The 24,433-nt window shown below is 44.7% G+C and overlaps 1 protein-coding gene across 1 annotated transcript in view; it reads left to right on the top strand.

Moving 5' to 3' along the window:
* Positions 1-24,433, top strand: part of LOC127051018 (sodium/hydrogen exchanger 10-like) — a 336,647-nt gene that overhangs the window by 106,694 nt on the left and 205,520 nt on the right. Inside the window, 2 exon segments of the mRNA XM_050952807.1 lie at positions 11,036-11,202; positions 12,329-12,469. Of these exon segments, the coding sequence (XP_050808764.1) occupies positions 11,036-11,202; positions 12,329-12,469 (308 nt within the window).

Below are 24,433 nucleotides of genomic sequence, written 5' to 3' on the forward strand. Positions count from 1 at the left end.
CTCCTGTACAGGGTCAGAGACCTCCTGGACTACGACTGGGGAGACTGGCTGGATCCCCTGACGCTTGCTCAGCGCATGGGGCTCTCCAGATCTCGTACTCCCCAGCGCGTACTTCAGGAGGTGAAGTCCGCTTTACTGCCTGCTGCTCGGGCTTACCTCGACCGGGTCCTGCGAGAGGGCACGCCCCACCCACCCTCCACCCCAGGCCCCATGGACATTTTTATCGGGCTCCTGCCCCGTGGACCCAATCGGCCCCCTCACCCTTTCACTGCTGGCCGGCTGCATGATCTGCAGCCGGTTTTGTTCCAGACCGCGCCACGGAAACATCTGTACATGCTGGTGCTCCATACCCTTCACTACCTCACCCTCACGTCCCGCCCCAATACTAAATGGTGGGACCTCCTGCCACCTCTTGAGGGTGAGGAGCCCCGGTGTGCCAGCTTATACTCTGCCCTGGTCCCGAGGCCCGCCGGAGATATCAGTTGATGGCTCCTTCACGGGGCCGTGAGCTCGGGCGTGTACTTGGCGCGGTTCACGTCTGTCTCTAGCACCTGCCCTTTCTGTGGTGAGAAGGAGACCTTGGCACACATTTATTTGGAGTGCGCCAGGTTGCAGCCCCTGTTCCGGCTCCTCCTGAATATTTTCTTGCATTTTTGGTTGCACTTTTCCCCTCACCTTTTTATCTACACGCTCCCTATCCGTAGCCCCACAAAGTTGCGGGATCTCCTTCTCAACCTCCTTTTGGCCCTGGCCAAACTGGCCATCTACAACACTAGGGAGAGGAGGTTGGCCGACAGGATTTCCTGCGACTGTAGGGCCTATTTCCGTTCCTCCGTCTGTTCACGCATCCGGGCAGAGTTCCTATGGGCGGCGTCCACTGGCTCCCTTGAAGCCTTCGAGGAGCAGTGGGCGTTGTCCGGGGTTCTCTGCTCGGTGTCCCCATCAGGTTCCCTTCGTTTAGCCCTCTGACCTCACTCCCGATCCTGTTTTTTTTTTCATTAGTTGTCCCCCGTAATTACTTGGTGTCCCAGACCTGTGGGTCCTCCCTTTAGGCTGGGGGGAGGCCCTTTAGAAGTGGGTGGGCTTCGCCCGCCCACCCCCGCTGGATGCCAATAGGACCAGAATCCTGTACCCCACTGGTTTGGGTCTGTCACACATCTTACTGAAAGATGTTAGACTATCCTATCAAAGAAATCCAAAAAATTACTACATGCGCTTCAGCTCACACTTTCTCAAGACACTATGCCTTACTGCATGCCTCTAGAGAAAATGGTACCTTCAGTTCTGCAAACAGTTCTGGACCGGGTTCCAAAGCTCACACCTCCTTTAGATGGTATTGCCAGGAGTCACCTCAAGTGGAGAACCCATAGAAACACTACTCAAAGAAGGAGGAAAGTACAGTAACTGGAGTTCTTTTAGATATGTGTCCATATGGGTATTCCACTCCTTTCCTTCTGCTTTGGAGTTTTATCACCATGGGACTGTGTGGTAGAGAAGAAACTGAGGGTGGTTCCTCCATTGCAGCCCTATATAACCTTGGTATGGGGCATGAGGATAGCTAGGTGCATAAGCAGACCAAATGAGCATTGCTGCCAAAAACCTCTGATAGAAGGTACAGGCATACCTCAAGTGGCACACCGAAAGGGACACACATCTCTAAGAGCTCCAGTCATTGCACAAGGTGAGTAACCTCTCCCTTTTAACAAATCTTGGGAAACTGCATGAATTCCAAAGGATTGGAGAATTGCCAATGTAGTTCCAGTATTTAAGAAGGGTAATAGGGATGACCCAGCAAACTATAGACCAGTTAGTCTGATGTTCAATATCAGGTAAAATAATAGAATGGTTAATTCGGAATACTATCAGCAAAGAAATACAGACTAAAAATATAGGTGAGTCTTGTCAAACAAAACTGCGGTCTTTTTCCAACAGGATTACAGGTCTAATGTATAAAGGCAGCTGTTTTGATATAGTATCAGAGGGGTAGTTGTGTTAGTCTGGGTCTGTAAAAAGTGACAGAGTCCTGTGGCACCTTGCCACAGGACTCTTTGTCGCTGTTTTGATATAGTATGCTTGGATTTCTCCAAGGCATTTGACTTAATACCATGTGACATTTTAGTTAAAAAACTTGAATTAAATGGAATTAATTTGGCACATATTAGATGGATTAAAAACTACTTTAGTGATAGATCTCAAAATTATATCAGTGGGAGGGTTGCTTCAAATGAGGTTGCCTAGGGATTGGTTCTTGGTTGAATGCTATTTAATATTTTTATGAGCAATCTAGATGATATAAAATCTTTGCTGGTAAATTTATGTAGGTGTCACAAAGATTGGTGAGATAGTAAATAATAAGGAAAACAGGTTACTGTTAAAGAATGATCTGAATCACCTTGTTAAATGGTTACAACCCAACAAAATGCATTTTAATACAGCCAAATGTAAGGTAATACATCTGGGAACCAAGAATGCAGATTGTACTTAGAGGATGGGAGACTTTGTCTAGGAAAGAAATGACTCAGAGAAGGATTTAGAGATCATTGTAGATAATCACCTGAACAGGAGCTCTCAGTGCAAAGTTGTGGTAAAAAGCTAATGCAATCCTTGATTATATAAAGGGAATATTAGGTAGGAGAGGTGAAGTGATCTTTTCTCTGTACAGAACATTGGTAAGACCACTACTGAAAAACTATGTCCACTTCAAGAAGGATATGGAAATAGGGGAGAGAGTTCAAAGGAGGGTCACAAAAATGATCAAGGGGATGGCAAACAAGCCTTACAATGTGAGGCTTAAAGGGCTCAACTTATGGATCTTACCAGAGAATTGTTGTTACCAGAGAATTGTTGGGGTCCTATGCTTTACCCATGGCGTTACTGGAACCCATGGGGCATGCCTCCCACTTTCAGATCCTTCTTGGTTCTTCAGCCTTTCAGATATCCTAGCAGATGATTTGCTAGCTCATGTAAGGGGGTCCAGGAGGTTATCGTCGATATCAAGCAAAACTCTGAAGGCCTGTAATGCTTCGGAACCTCCACCTACTACACTGCAGGAGGCTCAACCTCAATTTCCTTTGCACTCATCATCCTCATTGCCTGATGAAACTGTAGCTGCTTGGGATTGTGCAAGATGACTACTTGGCTTAACAAGGTCTTTTAAAGAGAGTAACTACCTCTCTTGATATTACTATTGAAAAGGTCCAGAAGAGTTCTTACAGACTCGTGGATGTTCTGGGTTTGGCAGTGCCTTTTAGAGTGGCTATATCTATCAGTGATGACACACTAGAGTACACAAACTCTTTGTGGCAAACACCATCTTCTCTGGCTCCAAAAGCTAAGAGAACCAAAAGAAGGTATTATGTTCCTTCTCAAGGCTATGAACATTTTTATAACCATCTTTGGCAGGTTCCTTAGTTGTCTTGGTGGTGAATTAAAGAGCACATCAGGGTGCTGAGTTGAGTAACAATCTCCTGGATATCGGAGTTCCCTTTGTCTCTCCCTTTCCCACATTAATTCTGTTTATGAAACCTTCTTTTCTGGGTTGGGGAACTTATCATTATTAGACTCTCCATATATATGTGTGGGAGTTGCAGGCTTGTACCCTGCTCCGGTCAGGAAGGGGTTAAAGCAGCCCTGGAGAGGACTGTGGCGGAGAAAAGCTGGGCTGATTGGGAAAGCAGCCACAGCTATAGCCAATGCAATCAGGGCCCAGCTGGCCCTTATAAGAGGGCGGTGGGCCAGAAGGATAGAAAAATACTCTCTCTAGCTTCTTGAGAGAGAAGGACTGGGCTATCTAGGAGCTGAGAAGGGTACCTGAGGTGGAGCAGTGCTGGGGAAGGGCAGAAGGAGCTGGGGAGCTCCAGCCTATTAAAACCCCAGGCTACAGGCCTTGCAAAGAGGCCAAAAAGGTACTGAGGCTGCAGAGGGGCAGCCCAGAGATAGGCAAAGACAGCAGGTCCTAACTCCCCTTGCCGATGATGAGTGGTTTACAGACTGCAGTCTGCGCCAGTGAGTGGGGGCTAATGGTGACTGGCAGTAGCCACTAAGGCAAAGTGGGGATATACAGTTGCAGGTTCCCCTGGGTGGGGAGACCCAGATTATGGGTTACTGTTGGGGACAGAACCCTGATGTAGCAGGCACTGGCGTCCAGGAGGGACATGGGCCTGCTGCAGGCGAGACACCAGCCTGAGGGCGCTCCAGGCTGGAACAGCTTATTTCTGAGACAACCAGCCAGAGGCACTGCGCCGGTGAGTCGTTGCCCTGCCACAAGTCTTTTAATCTGTTCATTGCCTATTGGGCTTTTCACCCTCACAGCAAATTACAGACACTGGGCTACTCTATTCTACCACGCTACATCAGTGCAACTGTGCCACTGTAGTGTGTCTGGTCAAGATGTGCTTTGCTGACAGGAGAGCACTCTCCCGTCAGCATAATTACTGAGAGGTAGAAGATATGTCGGTGAGAGAGCATATCCCACCTACTTAGCCCTGGTGTGGACAGCCCTTTGGTTGATGTAACTTGCGTCACTCAGTGGGGTGGCCTTTTCACCTCTTAGTGACGTAAGTTACATCGACATAGGCGGTAGTGTAGACAAGCCCTTTACAGGTCCTCATGAGCAACACTGAGGCAATGTTCTATAACAACAGGCAGAGAGAGGCCAGATCAGACAGAGTCTATCAAAAGGCGATACATCTTTGGGAGGTTTATATCACTGACACAATTCATTTTAAAGCCTCCTATCTTCCTGATGTTCAGAATAGCTTGGCGGACATCCTGAACAGATTGTTTGGGAGAGATCATGAATGGTCTCTGAGTCTGGATAGTGTGAGATTAATTTTTTAACCCTGGATGGGGGCGGGTCTCTTACATAGACCTGTTGGCTACTTGTTTCAACAAGAAGTACCATCTTTTTTGTTTGAGAGCAGGTCATAGTAAGGGATCTCTGAACTCTTTCTTACTGTCTTGGAAAGACAAACTGCCGTATATCTATCTTTCCATTACACTCCTTCCAATGACATTTATCAAGCTCAAGCAGGATAATGCAAGCATGATACTCATAGCACTGGAGTGGCCTCACCGCCATCTGCTGAGCCTTTCGGCCAGGTCTCTTTTGACACTACCTCCAGATCTTGACCTGATCTCCCACAGAACCATGGTCGCCTGCTATGTCCCACCACATCTGCTGTTTATCTTATGGCCTTGATGTTCTCTGGTTAAAACCTTAGGAGGCCGAATGTTCGGGGATGGTGCAAAACATTCTCCTGAATAGCAGAAAGCTACTCGATATGCTTACCTGTTGAAATGGGAATGATTCTCCTTATGGTCAAAGCAGAAAGGGGCTTTGCCAGTGCTTGCCCCTGTCAGTCAGATTCCTAAGGGTCAGTAGCTTATATATCCATGTTGTGGATCCCAGTTCTCCCTGGAACTTAAATCTGATGCTATCAAGGTTGATACTCACCAGTTCAAAGGATAGACCCATCTGTTCTTTCCTGCATTTCTCTATTAAAGTATCATTTTGGTAGTTGTTACTTCGGCAGGAAGGGTGGCGGAGTTACACAGTCTTTTACAAGTACAAGGTATACTTATGTCCACATCCAAAATTCCTGACTAAACTAGTAATGGACTTCCACCTCAGTCAAGCCCATTGTGATGCTGCATTCTTTATGTTTATGGAAATATGCTTATGAGTGTAAATATGACATAACTGTAATATGCTTTGTGCTAGATATGCCATGTAACATGTCTTTGCAAAGGTTACGATCTACTGAATATATTCATCCTATTTGTAGATGTCATGAAGTCCCCAGGCAATGCTCTGGAACTGCTCCCCACAAAGCCAGTCAGGACTTTGGGGAGCCTCCTCTCCCATGGAGCAGACTGTCTTCAGGGCAAGAAGCTCACACGGCTTCACCTCCTGAGTCTGACCTTGGGGCATTCAGCATATGCCCCTCCGTGCGCTTCCCACAGCGAGTCCGCCCAGGTGGGGTTCTGGGGAAGCCAGAGGGTCCTGTATGCACCCCCAGCTTCGCAGTCAGATATGACTCTCATCCAGCCAGTAAAACAGGTTTATTAGATGACAGGAACACAGTTTAAAACAGAGCTTGTAGGTACAGAGAACGGGATCCCTCAGCCGGGTCCATTCTGGGGCCCAGTGAGCCAGACAACCCTATCTGCTCTCACTTCCCGTCCCCAGCCAGCTCTAAACTGAAACCCCCTTCAGCCCCTCCTTCTCTGCTGAGTTCCTTTCCAGGGCTAGGAGGTCACCTGACCTCTTTGTTCACCTTTAGCTATTCCCTTGCAGGGGGAAGGGCCTTAGCCATTTGTTGCCAGATACAGAGTGGTGGCCATTTATGCACACTGGAAACTTAAGAAATGCATAGGGGAAACTGAGTCACCCACCTAGTATTCAGAGGAAACATTAAAAACAGTCCCACTTAGTCACAGTAGACATGTATCATTTTTATATCTGAAGTTATGAGCGTTGGCTCTATGCTTGTATTTGTAAGTGTTTGCTGTAGGAAACACATAAGGGAGATTTGGCCAACATATTTTGAAGGGACAATTCGGGTAATTAGGAGTATTTAACTAACAGTGGACTTTGGAAGACACCAATCCACATCTGAACTTTCCTGGAAACATTCAAACTAACATGTAAACAATGGAACTCATTTACAAAACTTTTCTTAAACATTACATGAATATATTGTCTCATACCATAGAATTAGAATTTATAATCCCCATTCCATGATGAGATAGCTTTGAACTATAATGTATCTTAATTAAAACTATCTTTAGATATGTTTTTCTTCAAAACACATTTTATCAAAAAAATCTGATTTAAATAAAAAGAATCAGATTTTTTTGATTTTTTTTAAACCATTGATTTTTATCCACCCTGATCCAAAGTAAGGACAGCCTGCAGAAGGGCACATATAATTACTAGCCTCCCTCTGTTGGCTTCTTGCCAACCAACTCCCATCCCACCAGCAACCTGTAGAAGTAAATATTCAATAAGTAGCCTGTGTCTTCTGCACTGTGTTTAAATAAGCCACATTCCCCTAATGCGCATAGCCCACCTGGTCTTTATTAACCTTCCCTAAGTTACCAGAACAAGTGTACACACCCTGGATGATAGGTCCATCAATAGCTATTAGCCAGGATGGGCAGGGATGGTGTCCCTAGCCTCTGTTTGCCAGAAGCTGGGAATGAGCAACAGGGAATGGATCACTTGATGATTACCTGTTCTGTTCATTACCTCTGGGGCACCTGGCATTGACCACTGTCGGAAGACAGGATACTGGGCTAGATGGACCTTTGGTGTGACCCAGTATGACCATTCTTATGTCACCCAGCCCTACAATGCAGGTCCAGAGATCCTACCCAAATGAGGAAGTCTGTGAAAATGTCTTACCATCTCGAAGGTCACTGAAGACTGGGAAGAAACTATGGGAGTGGAATTCCAAAATTGAACAAAAAGCAACATTTTATCAATGTTGACATGGTGACTACAATTTTGACAATAACTTGTTCTCCCCGCTCCCCATAGCAGCTGACACATCGTGGCAATCACACACACAAGGGTGCTAACATTGGTTTAAATGCCTGTCCAATTTACACAGTAGTCAAAGGAGTTCAAGAGATAACTTGTAGAAAGAAATTGTATGCATATCCCAACTGAAGGATAAAAAGATGAAAGAGTTCCTGAAACATGAAAAAGAGAAGAGAGAAAAGGACAGGGAAATGGTTAGATCCTCATAGGCAGAGTTGCTGGGAATGATGGAGAGGTAAACAACCCTCCTGGAGAACATTGATCAAGGACTGTACCACAGCATATGATTCCCCTTTACCTCTGATACCTTCACAATCTGGAACACACCATTCACTGCAACAACACCAAGAAATAGGTTATTTTCTAGACAAAAACTTCAGCCTGTCTCCCGGTCCTTCTTCGTGCAAGGCTTAAAGTCTTGGTGGATCTGGCAGTGGTCCCCCTACATGTGCTTCTTGTAGTCACTTCAAGCAGCTTCAGTGTGGATCACTCTGAGGCACCAAGGTATGCCTCAGCACCAGGAAATGGATAAAAATGCCAATAACTCAGTAAGTTACAAACTTTCACTGAAACTACTCGCCACTAACTAACATGTACAAATATGCGAAAGAGAAGCTCACTGAGAGAGCTTGCTAAAGAAAGGATGATAGAAGTTACAGCAATTGTCATAGGCAGTAAGAAGGAACTGAGGAGGTGCAGAGTCAGCTGGGTGCTTTGTACCAGTGCTGTGAGCGCACGGCACCAGAGGGTCCTCAAGCTACTCCGATGGGTATCACTGGGAAAAATTTCTGACAACTGTGCTCAGAGTGCAAATACACCTAGAGTGGAATGGACTTGTGCAACATATCTTGAAGAACAACAGTTACAAAAGGTTAGTAACCATTTTTTCTAGACATTCCATGCTTCAGGACAACAAAGAGAACAGTGGACAAGAAGAAACTCCCTTATTTCCCTCACCTGCAAGGAATAGACTCTTCTGCCCCATCCCACCCTCCAAGCTGCAGAGAATAGTTTTGAGCAGCTTGCTTATACACACTTGTGACCTTGAAACCACAAAGTGGTCTGCCCACTGCACTTTTATATAATTTTTTTAGGTTTTGAATGGGTTTTAAAATTTGCAAATTGTTTATTTCTAATAATTATTTTACTGTGAATATGGAGTACATTTTAATTGGTATATTATGTTTATTAAAAGTAAATTGAAAATGTCTTTGCAGTTGTATTTCTGCATCTTGTACAATTCATTATAAAGTTCACCTTCAGTGAACAAATTCATTAAACAGTTCACTAAAATGTCTCACATGAAACTTAATAAGAACTTTGCACGACTGCACATACATAGCAATACTTGTGCAGTAATCTTGATTAAAACCTTGTACAAAAGAATATGTATTGTTCACAAGTGGCCTGTAGCTTCAGAGTTGGAGCACAGTGGATTCCTGACTCTGCCCCTCAGCAGTTGCATCATTTCATAGGTTCCTTCCCTCTGGCTGTTTAAAACCTTCTGCAAGTCTGCCAGTCTCCGCCTTGCCTCCATCAGTAAGTCTCTCTCCCTTTCTTTCACAAAAATTGTGCAAAACACAGCAAGCAGCTATAATCAAAGGCAAATACTTTTCATCTATATCCAGCCTTGACATTGGGCTCCTCCGTTTACCTTTCAGTCTTCCAAATGTACATTCCATTATCCTTCTGCAAATACTCAGGGTATAGTTAAACAATTCCTTTCTACCATGCAGGAGTCCAGTAAAATGCTTCATAATCCAGGAAAGTAGGAATAACCTTGGTCTCCCAGAATGACTGGAGGAATCTTAACACTTTTATTGTCCATAGATACCATGAGAGCAGAAGTTCAATTTCTCATTACAGAAAACAGTCCATAATGTCTAAAGATCCTGGCATCATGGACCTTTCCAGACCACCCCACATTAATGTTTGTGAACATGGTGATTAACCAAGACCTGCAGCACCCAGGAGAAATACCTTGTTTTTCTGATGACCTCAGAGGCCTGGGGGATCAGGGTAGGCAAGGAATAGGTATTTGGGTCCCATCAGTGACCCCAACTGTGCATAACCATTAATAACCTCCTGTGCATTGCCCTGCTTTATTACCCAGGGGACAGCACCTTCTTGGAAGCAGCATATGTCTCCATGACAACAGTCTCGACAATTGATCTACTAACACCAGACTGGTTAGCTACTGATTGCTAGCAATCAAGTGTGGTAAGCTTCCAGATGGCAATGGTCACATGCTTCTCCACAGTGAGGAGAGCTTGCATGCAGCTCTTCCACAACTGGAGCTCTAGGGCAAGCTTTACACAGATCTCCAGGAATGTGGCTTTTGACATCCTGAAAGTGCTGTCATTGCTGCTGGCCATCGTAGGCCTGCAGCACTATCTTGTCCCACTAGTCAGTATGTGTCTGAGCCTAAAAGTGTTGGTCCAATGACTGAAGTTGTGTCAGTGAAAAATCTAAGAGCCTCATCTGCTTGATTTCAGTCTCCTCCTCCTCAGGGGACCTTAGCACTCTGATTCTGAAGCCATTGCACTATTTTATATATGCTTGTGGCATCCTGTTTGTATCATCTCCTTGAGGATAGTAGCATGTATCCATGTTTTTTCTCTGCTGCTTGACAGTGCTTTGAAAATGTCACTGGTTCACCGAGGCCATATGGATTTTGGGATGAAAGGAGAGGAATTATGGGAAGTTTTTAGTTTGACTCCAAATATCCTAATCCTCTTTTCTTCTGGTAGGTATCCCACAATATGTGGTGAAAAAACTCCCAGAATGCCCACAGCACAGTGGTAAAGCAATGCACCATTGGATGTCTGCCAGGAATACTAAACCTTTATTTCAAAACATTGCTGTGCTAAGTGATACAAGGCAAAAGTGCCTTACTTGAAGGATCACAATGTGCTGTGTATGTACTGCTCACACAACAGTTGTTGTGAAGGCACTTAAACAAAACCCACAGCAAGTTTCAAGTGTAGACGTCCTCTCAGGAAGGTGGTTGTGGAATAAAAGACAGGAAGAGTGAAAAACAGAACTGTAGAAAAGATGTGGTTCTATAGAAATCTCTTAACACTCACAGTATTACAATACAGTACCAAACACTATCTGAAAGAGTCCTCAGTTAACTAGAGAAAGAGACCTTAAAAAGAGGGAAATGGATTGCTCAGAATAGCACAATAAATATTCATGTAAAAGACCCTCTGGAAAAGAACATCCCAATAGTCCTATTCAGTTGCCGCTGGAAACAAATGGGTCTGCAGAGTAAAGGAGCTGGTGAGAGCAGCATTCAGCTGCTGTTACAAAGTAGAATATCTGTTTTTTGGCAATGGTCTGAGCATATGGCTTCTTAGATTAAGACTTTTACCCTGCTCCCAGCAACTTTACAGAAATGGCCTTTCAGCCAGTCAGTCACCCCATAGTCTCAGGGATTCTCTTTCACATCTGACAACCTAAATGTTTTCATTTTCTTCCTTTCCATAGGTCTATGTAATATTACTCTTCCAAAGCGTATAGTAATGTACAGTGCTGTTCAGCGTATAAAAGAAATGGAGGCCAACACATTTTCCATGTTGAAACTTGATAGATTTTTAGCTGATGCAAATTGGACTATGACTGAAGAAGCAATTAAAATTGATTACCCTTATAAAGTGAGTAATTTATCTTTATTATATTTCTTACAAAGAAAATTATGTAAGAGGCAAAAGTAATGCTTGACCCAAAAGAATGATTCACAGCTTTTGATTTACACTGGCATCCACTGCAAGAAGGGTAGACTCTCCTGTATTAAGTTTACAGGTTAGTGGGAGAGAACTGTAATGATAAATGAGGTCTCTGGTTTGATGGAAATATCTGATATACCATTAATATTATGGGGCTTTTATGAAGGGGGAAAATTAATATACCAAAAAATTAGGGGCTAGATATCCTGCACAGACATCCTTAGAGGTAGATTGTTCAGATCATTATTTGGGTTGTACTGGGGCTAGAATTCAGACTGATTAGATTGATCCATGACACTCTTGTGACTCATTAATTAATTCAAGTTTATTATTAACTCTGTATTAGCATTTGACTAATCATCCAGCAGGTCACTAAACAGAATATATATTTCCTTCTAGTGCTCAAAGAGCATCTACAGTAGCAGCTACTAAACTTTTGAAAATTAATCCTCCCCTTCAGAAAAATTAAAACAGTTTCACCCTTTTATCCTTCACATGTGGTGTTCAAGGCCTGCACAAATGAAGTCACTCAGAGTACATTGTATAAATCTTTATAATATGATACTTCATAGTCATTCTTTCCAGTGTTTCTTAGCATTTATATATTTTAAGAAAACCATAACAATGCCATACTTTTTTCTAATAACTTTGGTTTTAAATAATTTATTTATTGTAATTTATTTACAGGAGTATAAATAAGCTTCTTGAGAGTAGGGGACACAGCCATCGTCCTTGATTCACAGAAGGAAGAACAGAAATAGTTCAGAATCTTTCTGAAAAAAGTTTTAATTTTTAATATAAACATACAGTTTAGATCCTTAGATTTCTTTGCCATGATGAAATACTGCAAATTTAATTTCTGACTTTATTGTCCTGATGTAACAATTTCCATTTGTGTCTAACTCCATATGGAGATTAAATTTGCATTTGAATTAGCATTTTTAATTTAATGTTAGCCTTTGTTTTTTAAACATAGTTCTCTTAGTTAGCTTTTTGGTTCTCATGTTTCCAGTATGTTACGATCAGTTCACTTGTTTCTATTTTTCTTATTTAGTTTGACATAGAGGAAGTTTCCCAAATTGTTAGAACACTTAAATGTCCAGATTGTAACACAGACATTTCATATGAGACAACACCTCAACAAATTGCTGACATACTGGAAGAAGCCAGGTTATGTCTTTTAACAGCACAAATAGTTAGTATTCCATCTATTTGGTTATATTCTTATTTTTCTTGATTAACACACACATTTTAATTTTAGTACTATTATTATTTAAGGAATGGGTATCCAAATGTGACCTGTGGACCACTTTGGACCTCAAGGCTTTAAAATGTGACCTTCAAGGATGACAGTGTTACGAAGAAATGTTGTACTTGACTATAAACTGAAAATGTATACCCTCAGCTATGTGATATAACTTTTAAACTGAAACATTTGAATCAGCCCTATTACTACAAGGAGGAAATCAGTGAGACTACTTTCCCATCTGTCTCCCACTGTTTCCCTTGGAGCCTCAGGAGCAGCTCTGGTGTGAGCCTAGAGTGCTCTGACCAACATCTGTGTCCCTTCCTTGATTCAGCTGCTAAGCAGCTCCCCCACTGGTCCTCTGCTGCATCCTAGGGAAGGGACGAGAAAATAATTCTGGCTTGTGCATTAATTTCTTTCTTGCCAGGTGTTGGGAACCCCAGAGATAGCATTGTAGAAGTTTGAGTGCATCTATATTGGGCCTATGGGAGTATCTGTCAAATAATGGCTCCTTTCCCCAATGCAGCCACCCAGGGCAGCCCAGGAAAGGATTAGAAAAGCTGAAGCTGAGAACCCACAACTGATTATGGCTCCCAGATTCTCTGCCTTACCTCAGGCTAGAGAATCTTTGCTCCAGCTTGATTCAGTCCTCAAGAGACCATACTCCAGCAAGGGATTGTCAAGAGTGCAGCACACACCAGTTACTCTCCCCTCCACATGCCCCTTTACATCAGGAGCTGCAGGCAGGGAGGCATAGGCTCTGAATTCAGTGGCTCTGTATCCACTGAGGACTCTCACATATATGGAGGACTTACTGATAGTTTCTGCTCCCTTTGTGTTGTGTGAGTGGAGTAGGATAGAGAATCCACCTCAATGTACTGATTTTTGAAATATGTTTGGCTGTCTAGTTGAAAAAGTTGGGCATCACTGAATTAAGGATAAATTTAGAATCTTTCTACCTTCTAAGACGTGCTGAAAGATCTGATTTTCTGCATAACACTTATTGGCATTACGAATACCTAAAATAAAGCAGTATTTTCAGTTTTCCTGCCTTAAGTATTAGCGATGTGAGTAACTCTTTCTAGAGATCAGGGAAACCTGAACTCTGATCTTGATAGATAAAGGAAAAATGATTTTTAAATCAGATGCAATGTGGAAGGAGAGTTATGCCTATCATAACCTTAGTCCCAGTTTTGGACCTTAGCGTCCAAAATATGGGGGTTAGTATGAAAACCTCCAAGCTTAGTTACCAGCTTGGACCTGGTACCTGCTGCCACCACCCAAAAAATTAGAGTGTTTTGGGGCACTCTGGTCCCCCTGAAAAACCTTCCCTGGGGACCCCAAGACCCAAATCCCTTGAGTCTCACAACAAAGGGAAATAATCCTTTTTCCCTTCCCCCCTCCAGGTGCTCCTGGAGAGATACACAGACACAAGCTCTGTGAATCCAAACAGAGTGAATCTCCCTCTCTGTTCCCAATCCTGGAAACAAAAAGTACTTTCCTATTCCCCCAGAGGGAATGCAAAATCAGGCTAGCAATCCAACACACAGATCTCCCCGATTTCTTCCTCCCACCAATTCCCTGGTGAGTACAGACTCAATTTCCCTGAAGTAAAGAAAAACTTCAACCGGTCTTAAAAGAAAGCTTTATATAAAAAGAAAGAAAAATACAAACGAATGTTCTCTCTGTATTAAGATGATACAACACAGGGTCAATTGCTTAAAAGAATATTGAATAAACAGCCTTATTCAAAAAGAATACAAATCAAAGCACTCCAGCACTTATATTCATGCAAATACCAAAGAAAAGAAACCATAGAACTTACTATCTGATCTCTTTGTCCTTACACTTAGAAACAGAAAATTAGAAAGTAGAACTACTTCTCCAAAGCTCAGAGAAAGCAGGCAGGCTCACAAAAGACTCAGAGACTAAATTCCCTCCACCCAGAGTTGAAAAAATCCGGTTTCCTGATTGGTCCTCTGGTCAGGTGCTTCAGGTGAAAGAGACATTAACCCTTAGCTATCTGTTTATGACAATGCCTTTGCTCATTTTCTTACCCAGGTGAAACACACTGAGTTAAAGACAATAAGACATGGACCTTGCCAAATACCAAATTCAGGTGGCCTTTTATGCAGATTGTCACAGTTTCAGTGTAACTGCACCTGTATTTCCTCCTCCATGGTCCATTGCAGGAGTTCCCAGTCAGCTTTCAGGCCTCCAGGCATCACCTATCCCAGGGCAGGGCCCTTTTTCCATCCCCTTCTGACCAGGCATTTTAAGGCTCCTCTGATCCTTACATTGTACTATGATATCCCCAGCAAGCCAGTCTGCCTAAAGGCCAGCATCTGAGCTTTGCTTTCTCTCTGATGTTACCAGATTTGCCCCTTACTTTGTGGTACACTCATTTATTAGGGTTACTCTTCTGGGAGTGGGGTAGGGTTCTGTAATTCTCTCAATGTACTGGTTTGTCATTTGTGTTCTCATACAGAGCCTTACCTCTCCCTTCTTCCCTCCCAATGGAGCTATTCTGCAGGACCTAGGTTCCCCAGGGTGGGATTCTTCCAGACCCAGAATCAGATGAACACGCACATTAACAGAGCACATCTGAGAGGACTGGGTTAATTAGCACTCCCAAGCTGATGCCTTATATGTTCCTAAACTCAGTAGGCTGGGTCAAGCAGCACCTCCAGACTGTCGTCTTCATATGCCATGGGCACAGCCTTGGAATAGAGTGTGCATGAGCGGGCTGGATTGAGCAGCACTTTCAAAAGTCAGGTTTAGAAAACTATTACTGATTACACAAGTCAGGGTCAGAAGGCTATACCTAGAAAGAGAGAGAGCTGGATCTCACCACTCTGTGAAGCTTGAATCAATCAGGGTTCCTGCGTGGTGGTGGTAGCTGAGGGTCTGGAGTGCTGGAGACCAGCAGAGCCCCTAGTATGATCAGTCAGGAGAAGATGAAGTCCCAGTGGAACTGATGCAGATTTTGGATCCAGGCATCAGAGCACTTACTTGATCATGAGTAGGGGTTTTTGTAGGGAAAGAACAATGATTCAAGGGAGAACACTAGATTTGTTTTTGGGTAAATTGATGGCTCAAGAGATATACCAAAGTTGTTTTGTTCAGGCTAGTCAATAGGAACTGTTCATTCCTGGCTATGGGCGGTGTTCCTTTGAGGGAGCTCACAATGCAATTAGGCAGCTTCAGTATTTTGAATACCAATAAAGGATTTATTACTAGAATTGGTCTGATAACTGCTGATCTGGGTGTGTCCAGATGTGTGTTCATTAACATCTGAAACAGAGATCCCCCAGAGCTCATTGCGGTTCTTGCCTTGGAATCTCTGTTCTCCATTCTGTATGCTAATGTGAATGCCTCCCTGTCCCATCCTTGATGCAAATGAGGCTGGAGGAGTTTCATTAATCCTGTCACCCTTGTCCAGAGGGGTTTAGATGTGTCTTCAACTGTCTTTTTGTTGCTTTTTGTAAGTCCTTCTTCTGAATGGCTTTGGTTCAACAAGAGGCTGGGGGGTATGGGGAAGGTCTTTTGTGAGTCAAACAGGCTGGGAACTGCACCCTGGTTCCCCAAGAACACAAAATTGATAGGTAACACTGAGGGCTATGAACAGTATATCAAGAGCAGTTACAAGTTACCAGGGAGGTCTTTCTAAGCAAGCACATTTGTTCTTAAGGTAAAAGCTTTAAACACACATTAAACATACCAGGAGTCACCCATCAATTTTCTGAGTCCCTAGTAGGCCAAAATCTTTCCAACCCTTCCACAAGATTTGAGGTCATCCCCTTGAACAGAAGGTCCTGTCTATTTGATCAACCAGAAAGAAATGCCTGAATCAGTTTAAATGAAGCCTTTTTATGCAAAAGCCCTATCTTTGTTTGTTAGTCTCTGAAAAATCCAGGTTGAACCAGTATATGCCAGCCCAGTTTACAACTGAAGTGATTGACCTTAAGCACTCCCCACTGTTTCTGGTTTCTGAAGAAGCTGTAATAACCTTGTCCCTGGAGCTGCATACAATCCCTAGCCTACAGTGATACATAAACTTAATACAATATGGTCCCCAGAGATATTGCATAGAATTGCAATATCCATCACACCGGTGATATGGTGGCAATCGATGTTCACTCTGGCATGAATGGCCAACAGATGTATAGATACACACATAAAGCTTTTATACAAAGGTACAGAAAAACCCTGAGGACATGTTCTGTTCTGGGCAAACCTTTTGGGGGAAAAGCCTTAGTGAGTGTTGTTCTTAAACAATCATATCATTGACCTAGACTCAGCATCATTATATCTGACAGTTTGGATGCTGGCTGGCTGAAATCCACCGAAAGAAGCTGTTCAGCTGAAGTTCAGACCATCCTGTTCCAAAACAGGAAAGTCTCAACTACACTGACTTCTAAAACTAAATGAAAGAGGTTTTGTGTTTGGGCATCTCAGCACCAGCTGCATCCCTTGAGAACACTCATTTCAGCAATATTGGACTACCTACTAGCTGTGCAAGGGTGTACAAACCCAGCACCAGCCAAACAAATGTTAATGAACTGCTATGGGCAAAACAGCCATACCCCACCACACCTACAAAGCATATCAGTCCTAGAAGAAAGGCCTTTAAAAGTTTTACAAATGAATTACCTGAGGCCACTGAACTGGACTACAGCTGGCCAGGGCCTCCTTGAAGGAATGGTGGCCTGCCACTGCTTTCTGTTAGTTAGGTTCCTTCTCCCTTTTGGGCCCTTCAATAGTCCAAGAAAGACTAGATTCTACAGGACATAGTTGGAGGATTGGATCCTACACCTGGATCTGTGCTAATGACTGCCCGGGTGATGAGGACTAGGTGAGTGCAGGACCCTATCACATCCCAAGGGTATCCTGTGGGAGACGAAGTCCTTGACAATGTGGTAGAGAATCTGGACAACTTTCCAACCCCGTTGAAGAGTATGACACACACAAAAACCCCTAAATTTCCTCACCCTCTGGTGAGATCTGATAGAGTCTAGAAAATGGATAAATCTGGAGCAGCTACTCAAATGGATGGTGGAGAAACAAATGCAGGTCACACTGCAACAACAACAGATGGCGGCCCACAATAGTAACAGGCAGCCCCTAGCAGCGACAGCTGATCTGCGAGTAGGTTTCCCAGCAACAAGATCACAGCAAAGACTAGTGCAGCAAATGCTGGTGTTTTTACAACTTTCAGGAATCCTGTGCCTTTTAGATTGCCGCCAGAGCCCCACTGCTCGAGCCCTGGGGTAGTGGCAATGGCCCAGGGCTCTGTCAGTGATTTAAAGGGCCTGGGGCTCCCAGCCGCCACTACCATAACCGGAGTGCCAGGCTCTTCAAATCTCAATTTAAAGGGCCCAGGGACTTAAAAGCTCCGCCTCTTCCGTAGGGCCTCAACCTACTGCTCAGGACTCTGGCGTACCGGTTAGTCCTTTAAGTTACTTTCACCTCTGCTGACTAGGGAATTTATTTCCTGTCTAGACTTGTGGAAGAGCTATTTAGCCTCTTACAGATCAAGACCATTCAAACATCTGCATACCAGCTTCAAATGAACAGCCTGGATCAGTGGGTTTCAAACTTTTTGGGTTGTATACTTCTTTCCAAATAATGTAGTCTACGGGGTATCCCCATCAGAGATAGGGTAATAATATACATATGAAAACACTCTAATACTAGTTAGTAAATATTTTAAATGTGGATACATGTGTGTTTTTTTCCCAATGCATTTGCAAAGACTTGAATGAAAATTTGACCTTTTATATATTTTGAAATACAGAGTAGCTTATTAGAGCTTTTGATGCTTCAGAAAAAAAGAAAACATTGACTAATATGTTTGTAGATCCTATATTTACTTGGGGTTTTCACTTTTGTCTTTATTAAAAGGGCAATTTGCAAGACTAAATAAACAGGTTCTTTGTCAGCACCTCCGGGCTCCCAGCCAGCAGCTGCCATGCTCTGGCTAGCACCTGCCAGTCTGAAGGGAGAGTGGAGAGCAAGGCTGCTGGTCAGGCACCCACCTCCGAAGGCAGTGCCGCTGCCAGCAGCAGTGTAGAAGTAAGGGTGGCATAGTATGTGTATCACCACCCTTATTTCTGTACTGCTGCTTGAAGTAGTGCTGACTTCAGAGCTGTGCACCTGGCACCTCTGGGCTCATGACCAGCAGATGCTGCTCTCTGTGCATCCCAGTGCACAAATCAAGCACTGTCTCCCCATCCCATTGCCCCAACTTCCCTTTCATGGCCTTGCATCCCAGGCTCGCCTCACTCCTTACCTCTCAACCACAGTGTCCCCCCCACTCCTCCCGACCACAGCGCCTTCGGCAATCGCTCATGCTCATAAGGCCATCCCTGCATCCACTTGCCCTGCCTAACAGAGTCTGCACAGGGAAGTCTGCGCAGGCTTGCATCTTTCCACTCAGCTCCCAACCTTGGCCTGTCTGCCATTAAAAGATTTTTCTCCTTCATCCCCTGACGAGAGCTCAGGTACCTTGAGGGGTATGTATTTTGAAAACTATTTTGAAAACCACTGGCCTAAGGTTTAACAAGCCTTGAAACAAATGTTGAAAAATTTTGTGGTCTCAGAACTGGGACCAGTTCCTCCCTCCGCCCCACCTTTTGCCCCTACCAGGGCAGACACATTTGGCCTATCACCACATTGAAACACCCCTGTGACAATGAGTCTGAGAGATGCCTTGGCCACTTCCCCAAAAGATATGGGAGGTGGTGTGGTGGAAACTGCAAACCACATTAGACCTGGGTGTGGCAAAGGAATCGCATAGTGAATGAACAGCCCCGTTGTACTGGAATCCAAGCCTGACAGCACAACTTGCTTTTGCATTGATTTTCAGAAAGTCACTTAACCCATGGGTTGAGTTACCCAACTTTGGCTCCCCTACTTTTAGTCAAAACACTGGTAGCCTCTGACCATCAAATTCCCCATTATTTGCCTTCGGGTGGGAACTGGAAAGCTCACATGACCTTGCCCCTCTGAGTCCCTAAAAGGAAGGTGGGCCAGGCCCCAAACAGTTATTTTAAAGCACATACAGGTAACTTGTCTGAGGGCATTGGACTGCACTACAACTGGCCAGAGCCCCCTTGAAGGAAGAGAGGCCTGCCACCCACTTCCATTAGGTGTTATATCCCTTCTGGGACCTTCAGTATCATCGGAAGGAGTAGACTTTATGAGACTTATCTGGAGTGCTGAGTGTCCCACAACTGGACCTGTACTGACTGCCTAGGTAGTAAGGACTGAATACCAGGTAAGTGCAGGATCCATCACACCTCAATGGAGTGCTGTGGGAGAGCAAGCTCAAAACACTAGTCCTGAAACAGTCGGGACAACTACATCAAGTAGTTTATCCCTATGAGTGTTCCACTTCAGGTGTGCATGCATGCCTGTGCTTCTTCAGTTGGAGATTTTCAGTAGCAGTGTCCACTGGTCTGTATCTGCACCCTACAGATACCTGTGCTCCAATCTGAGAGCAGATAGGGAAAGGATGGACCTGCCACAGCTCCAGTGTCTTTGCAACTGCCGGTAGCCTGAGATGGATTCAGCTTTGCTAATCCAGCATTATTCTTGCCCTATTTTAATTTAGTTAGTTCAACTTTGTTATTCTTATCTTGTTTCTTGTACATGCTTTATATTTTATTGGGACCTCTTTCTTTCACCTTTTTTGTGTGCCTCACAGTCAGGGCTTCCCTGTCCACCTCAGTACCCTTGTTTGGAGTTCTAGTTAAACCGCAACCGGTCACTGAACACCTTCCTTGCTGATATCAGGCAGATTTCTGCTTAGGTTATGCCCAAACTCCCAGGGCTTAAACTTTGCCAGAGCTGCAACAGGTCTTTTCTCCTCAGTAATGGACATTCTTCATCGAGTGGTGACCTTGTGTGTGCTCCACTCTCGGTCTCAGTGTATCCCTGCGCCGGAGATCGGAGATTTCTCACAGCAGTACTCAGCCAGGGAAAGGGCACGCACAGGAGTCATCTCGTGCAGCCGTTGGCACCTCCTGTAGCGCGCGCTCCCCTGGCTGTCCCCTCAGTTCCTTCTCAACTGTCCTCAGCTGCAGACAGAGCTCCACGGCAGAGCTCTCTTTAATACTTTCTGGGGGAAAAAAATAGTCACAAGTTACATAGGAACTTCTTTTTAGTCTATACTTAGTTACACTGTTTAGTTAGTCTTAGCCCTGGTCTACATTGGGCGAGGGGGGAGGGTGTTGATCTAAGTTATGCAACTTCAGCTTCGTGAAGTTATTCACGTAGTTATTCAGGTAGCTCAAGTTGACGTACTTAGATTGACTTACCCTGGTGTCTTCACCGTGGTGAGTTGAGTGCTGCCGCTCCCCGGTTGACTCTGCTTGAGCCTCTCGCCAAGCTGGAGTACAGGAGTCGAGGAAGAGCATTTGGGGGTCAATTTATCGCATCTAGACTAGATGACGCAATAAATCAACCCCTGCTGGATTGATCGCTGCCCGCTGATCTGGTGGGTACTGAAGACGTATCCTTAGTCTATACATAGTTACATAGTTTGGTTAGTTCCTCTAAGAGGTTTTTCTTAAAAAAAAAAAAAAAAAGAAAAAGGGTAGGAGGAGAAAGAAGAAGGCTTTTTTTCTCCTTAACTCCCTGTTCGGGAACAGTTTCTACAGTTTACCATTACAATTAACTCCCACCCTTATCTCTGGAGAGGCAGGAGAGGCTTAACTGCAGACATGCCAGGCTCAATAGGATTTAAATGTGTGACTCCTGCAGTGAACCAATGCTGGTCTCTGACAGTCACACATCCTGCGTTCGCTGTCTGGGAGAAACTCATATCTCCCAGAAATACATGCATTGCACCAACTTAACATCAAGGGCAAGATGCGACAGGGATCTTCGCTTGAAAATGCTTCTGCTGGAGAGATCCCTCCAACCTCCGCAAGAGAGATCCTCTGGGGAGTCTCACAGACTGAGATCCCTGAGCTTTGATAAGGCTCCGACTTCCAAAACTGTCAGGAAGCGAGCCTTGACCTCTCTAGCAAGGGTCTCTCAGAAGAAGAGAGCTTCCCCAGCGAGGTTTTTACCCTCAGTGCTCCACTCATCCAGAGTGACCACTTAAGAGGCACCGGGCTCCTCCAGTGCCACCCATCAGCAGACCCCTGCTGAGCCCCAATGTATGGCACCAGAGTTGAGATGTCAAGTCTCCTCCACAGCAACAACTACCCCAGTGCAGAGCATGGCACAGGCAGCTGCACTGTGATCAATGCTGCTGCCATTGGCACCGACTCAAGACTCGCTGCCGCCTAACAAGCTGAATCCAGCACCGGACAGTGCTGCAATGGTCGACCATAACCTCAAGGCGGGACCAGCGCAATTCCTGCGTCCTGCTGACACAGCAGTTTCTTCTGCATCACAGTCACCACTGCTCGGCACCGAACACTGCCTGAGCTACATAGCACGGTACCCTCCTTCATCTCCTGCACCTCTCTCCATGCATAGTTGCGAGGAAGGAGATGTGGAGAACACTCGCTTCTCCTCTCAACAATCATCCCCATCACAGATGAGACCTACATGGAATGCTGTGAAGCCTAAGCCTCATCCCTCAGAGCATTCACAGCCCTGGTTTGCACAGCACTGGCCTTACCCATTACCACCTTACCCCATGCAATGGCCACAGTGCGGTCCTTGGACCACATACCAGAACTCCTATTCTGGTTCCTCTTCCCCAGCAACAAGAGGTTCCAGAGTACATCCATCATTACTACACAGAGAAACCTCTGATCCTCCTGAGGCAGAAATAGACGAGGAAGAAATACTATCACAGGCAGACTGGATGATTCACCACCTACCCCACACTCATCTTCTGCACCAGACGAAGCGGTGACGCCGTCTACCCCTATGACATAGGATGACCTGAAACAGTTCCAAGAACTCTTCAAAAGAGTAGCAAACAGCCAAGAAATTGCCTTACATGAGGTGCAGGAGAAACAACATAAGTTGTTAAAAATCTTACAACCGGCATCAGCGACCAAGATTGCCCTCCCCATGGATGAGGTTATAATAGAGCCTGCGGAGGTAATATGGCAAACACTGGCTTTGGCACCACCCACTAACAATAGTGGGTGGTGCCAAAGCCAGTGTTTGCCATATTACCTCCGCAGGCTCTAAGAAAATATTTTGTTCCAGCCAAAGGCATGGAATTTTTGTTTTCACACCCTCAAGCTTGCTCTCTGATAGTAGAGCCTGCTAATCAGCGCGTAAACAGCCTCATTTCCGCTCCTCACTGCAAGATAAAGAACATAAGAGACTTGACCTCTCTGGGCAGAAAGTTTACTCGTCATCCACCCTTCTGCTTAGAGTTGCCAACTATTCTGCTCTACTAGCAAATTACGACTACTCTAACTATAGTAAAATACAAGAGCTCATGGAGAACCTCCCCGAGCATCAACATCCTCAACTCAACACCATTATCAATGAGGGTCAGTTAATAGCCCGCAAAGCACTGCAAGCCTCAATGGATGTAGCAGACACAGCTTTCTGAACAACAGCAACAGCTGTGGTTATGAGAAGAACATCATAGTTGCAGGCTTCGGGAATTCCAAAAGAACTACAGCTAAAAGTAGAGAACCTCCCCTTCGATGGGGATAAACTATTCTCGTCTCAAACTGATGACGCCTTCCATACCATGAAGGCTTCCTGAGCAACACTGTGTACACTAGGCATACACCCACCACCTGACAGACGTGCTCACTTTATACCATACCAGAGGTCACGAGACACCTCATTTAACCATCAACAACCACGATACTTCACTCAGAACAGACCCAAACAACGGGCTCAGAGACGACAAGCTCCACAAAACCAGGCCTCGTTCACCTGTCCATCTACATCTACATCCACGATTTTGAAGTCTTGGTCAAGGGTATGCATGACCTCCCCACACCTCTGGTGCCAACAGATACCCCATCCCACAATTTTGGTCACTGCCTACACCCATTTTACCATGCCTGGGCTGCGATATTCACAAATAAATGGGTTCTGGAGATCATACAATCTGGCTACACCTTCCCTTTCACAACCATCCCCCTTACCCTCCCTCCTTCCCTGTCCCTCTTCAGGGATCCCTCTCATGAGCACCTTCTGCAACAAGAAGTAGACCCCCTCCTGCTGCTGGGTTCTGTAGAACCAGTACCACATCAATACTGAGGGAGGGTTTTTTATTTCAAATATTTCCTGACAGAGAATAAAGGAGGGGAATGGAGACCAATCTTAGAACTCCGAAAACTCAACAGGTTCATATGCAACCACAGGTTCAAAATGGTCACTCTGGCCACAGTAATCCCAGCGCTAGTCACGGGGGACTGGTTTTTAGCCCTCAACCTCCAAGATGCATACTTCCATATTACAATACATCCTGCCCACAGATGGTTCCTGAGGCTCACAGTAGGACCCAATCACTACCAATACAGGGTCCTTCCTTACGGACTGTCCACTGCTGCCTGCGTATTCTCAAAACCCTTGTGATAGTAGCAGCACATTTACAACGCAATGGAATCATAATCTTCCACTATTTGGACGATTGCCTTCTCAAGGCTGCCAACCGACAAGAACCGGCAGGCATGCTGAAGATCACAATAGACCTGTTTCACCAACAAGGTCTACAGATAAACAAAAAGAAACCCACCCTGGAATCAACCCAGCGATTGAAGTTTATCGGAGCCGACCTAGACTCCATACAAGCCAAGGCAATATTTCCAAACCACAGATCACTAAATTTACCAATCTTATTTCCATGGTGACCATCAGACCACAAACTTCAGTGAGGATATGCCTTCAGATTTTGGGACGTATGGCAGCTACAACTTTTGTAGTAAAGTATGCCAGACTCCATATGTGCTGCCTGCAGCAACTGGTTGAGCA

Source organism: Gopherus flavomarginatus, chromosome 5 (assembly GCF_025201925.1).
Source record: "Gopherus flavomarginatus isolate rGopFla2 chromosome 5, rGopFla2.mat.asm, whole genome shotgun sequence".
Lineage (NCBI taxonomy): Eukaryota > Metazoa > Chordata > Testudines > Testudinidae > Gopherus > Gopherus flavomarginatus.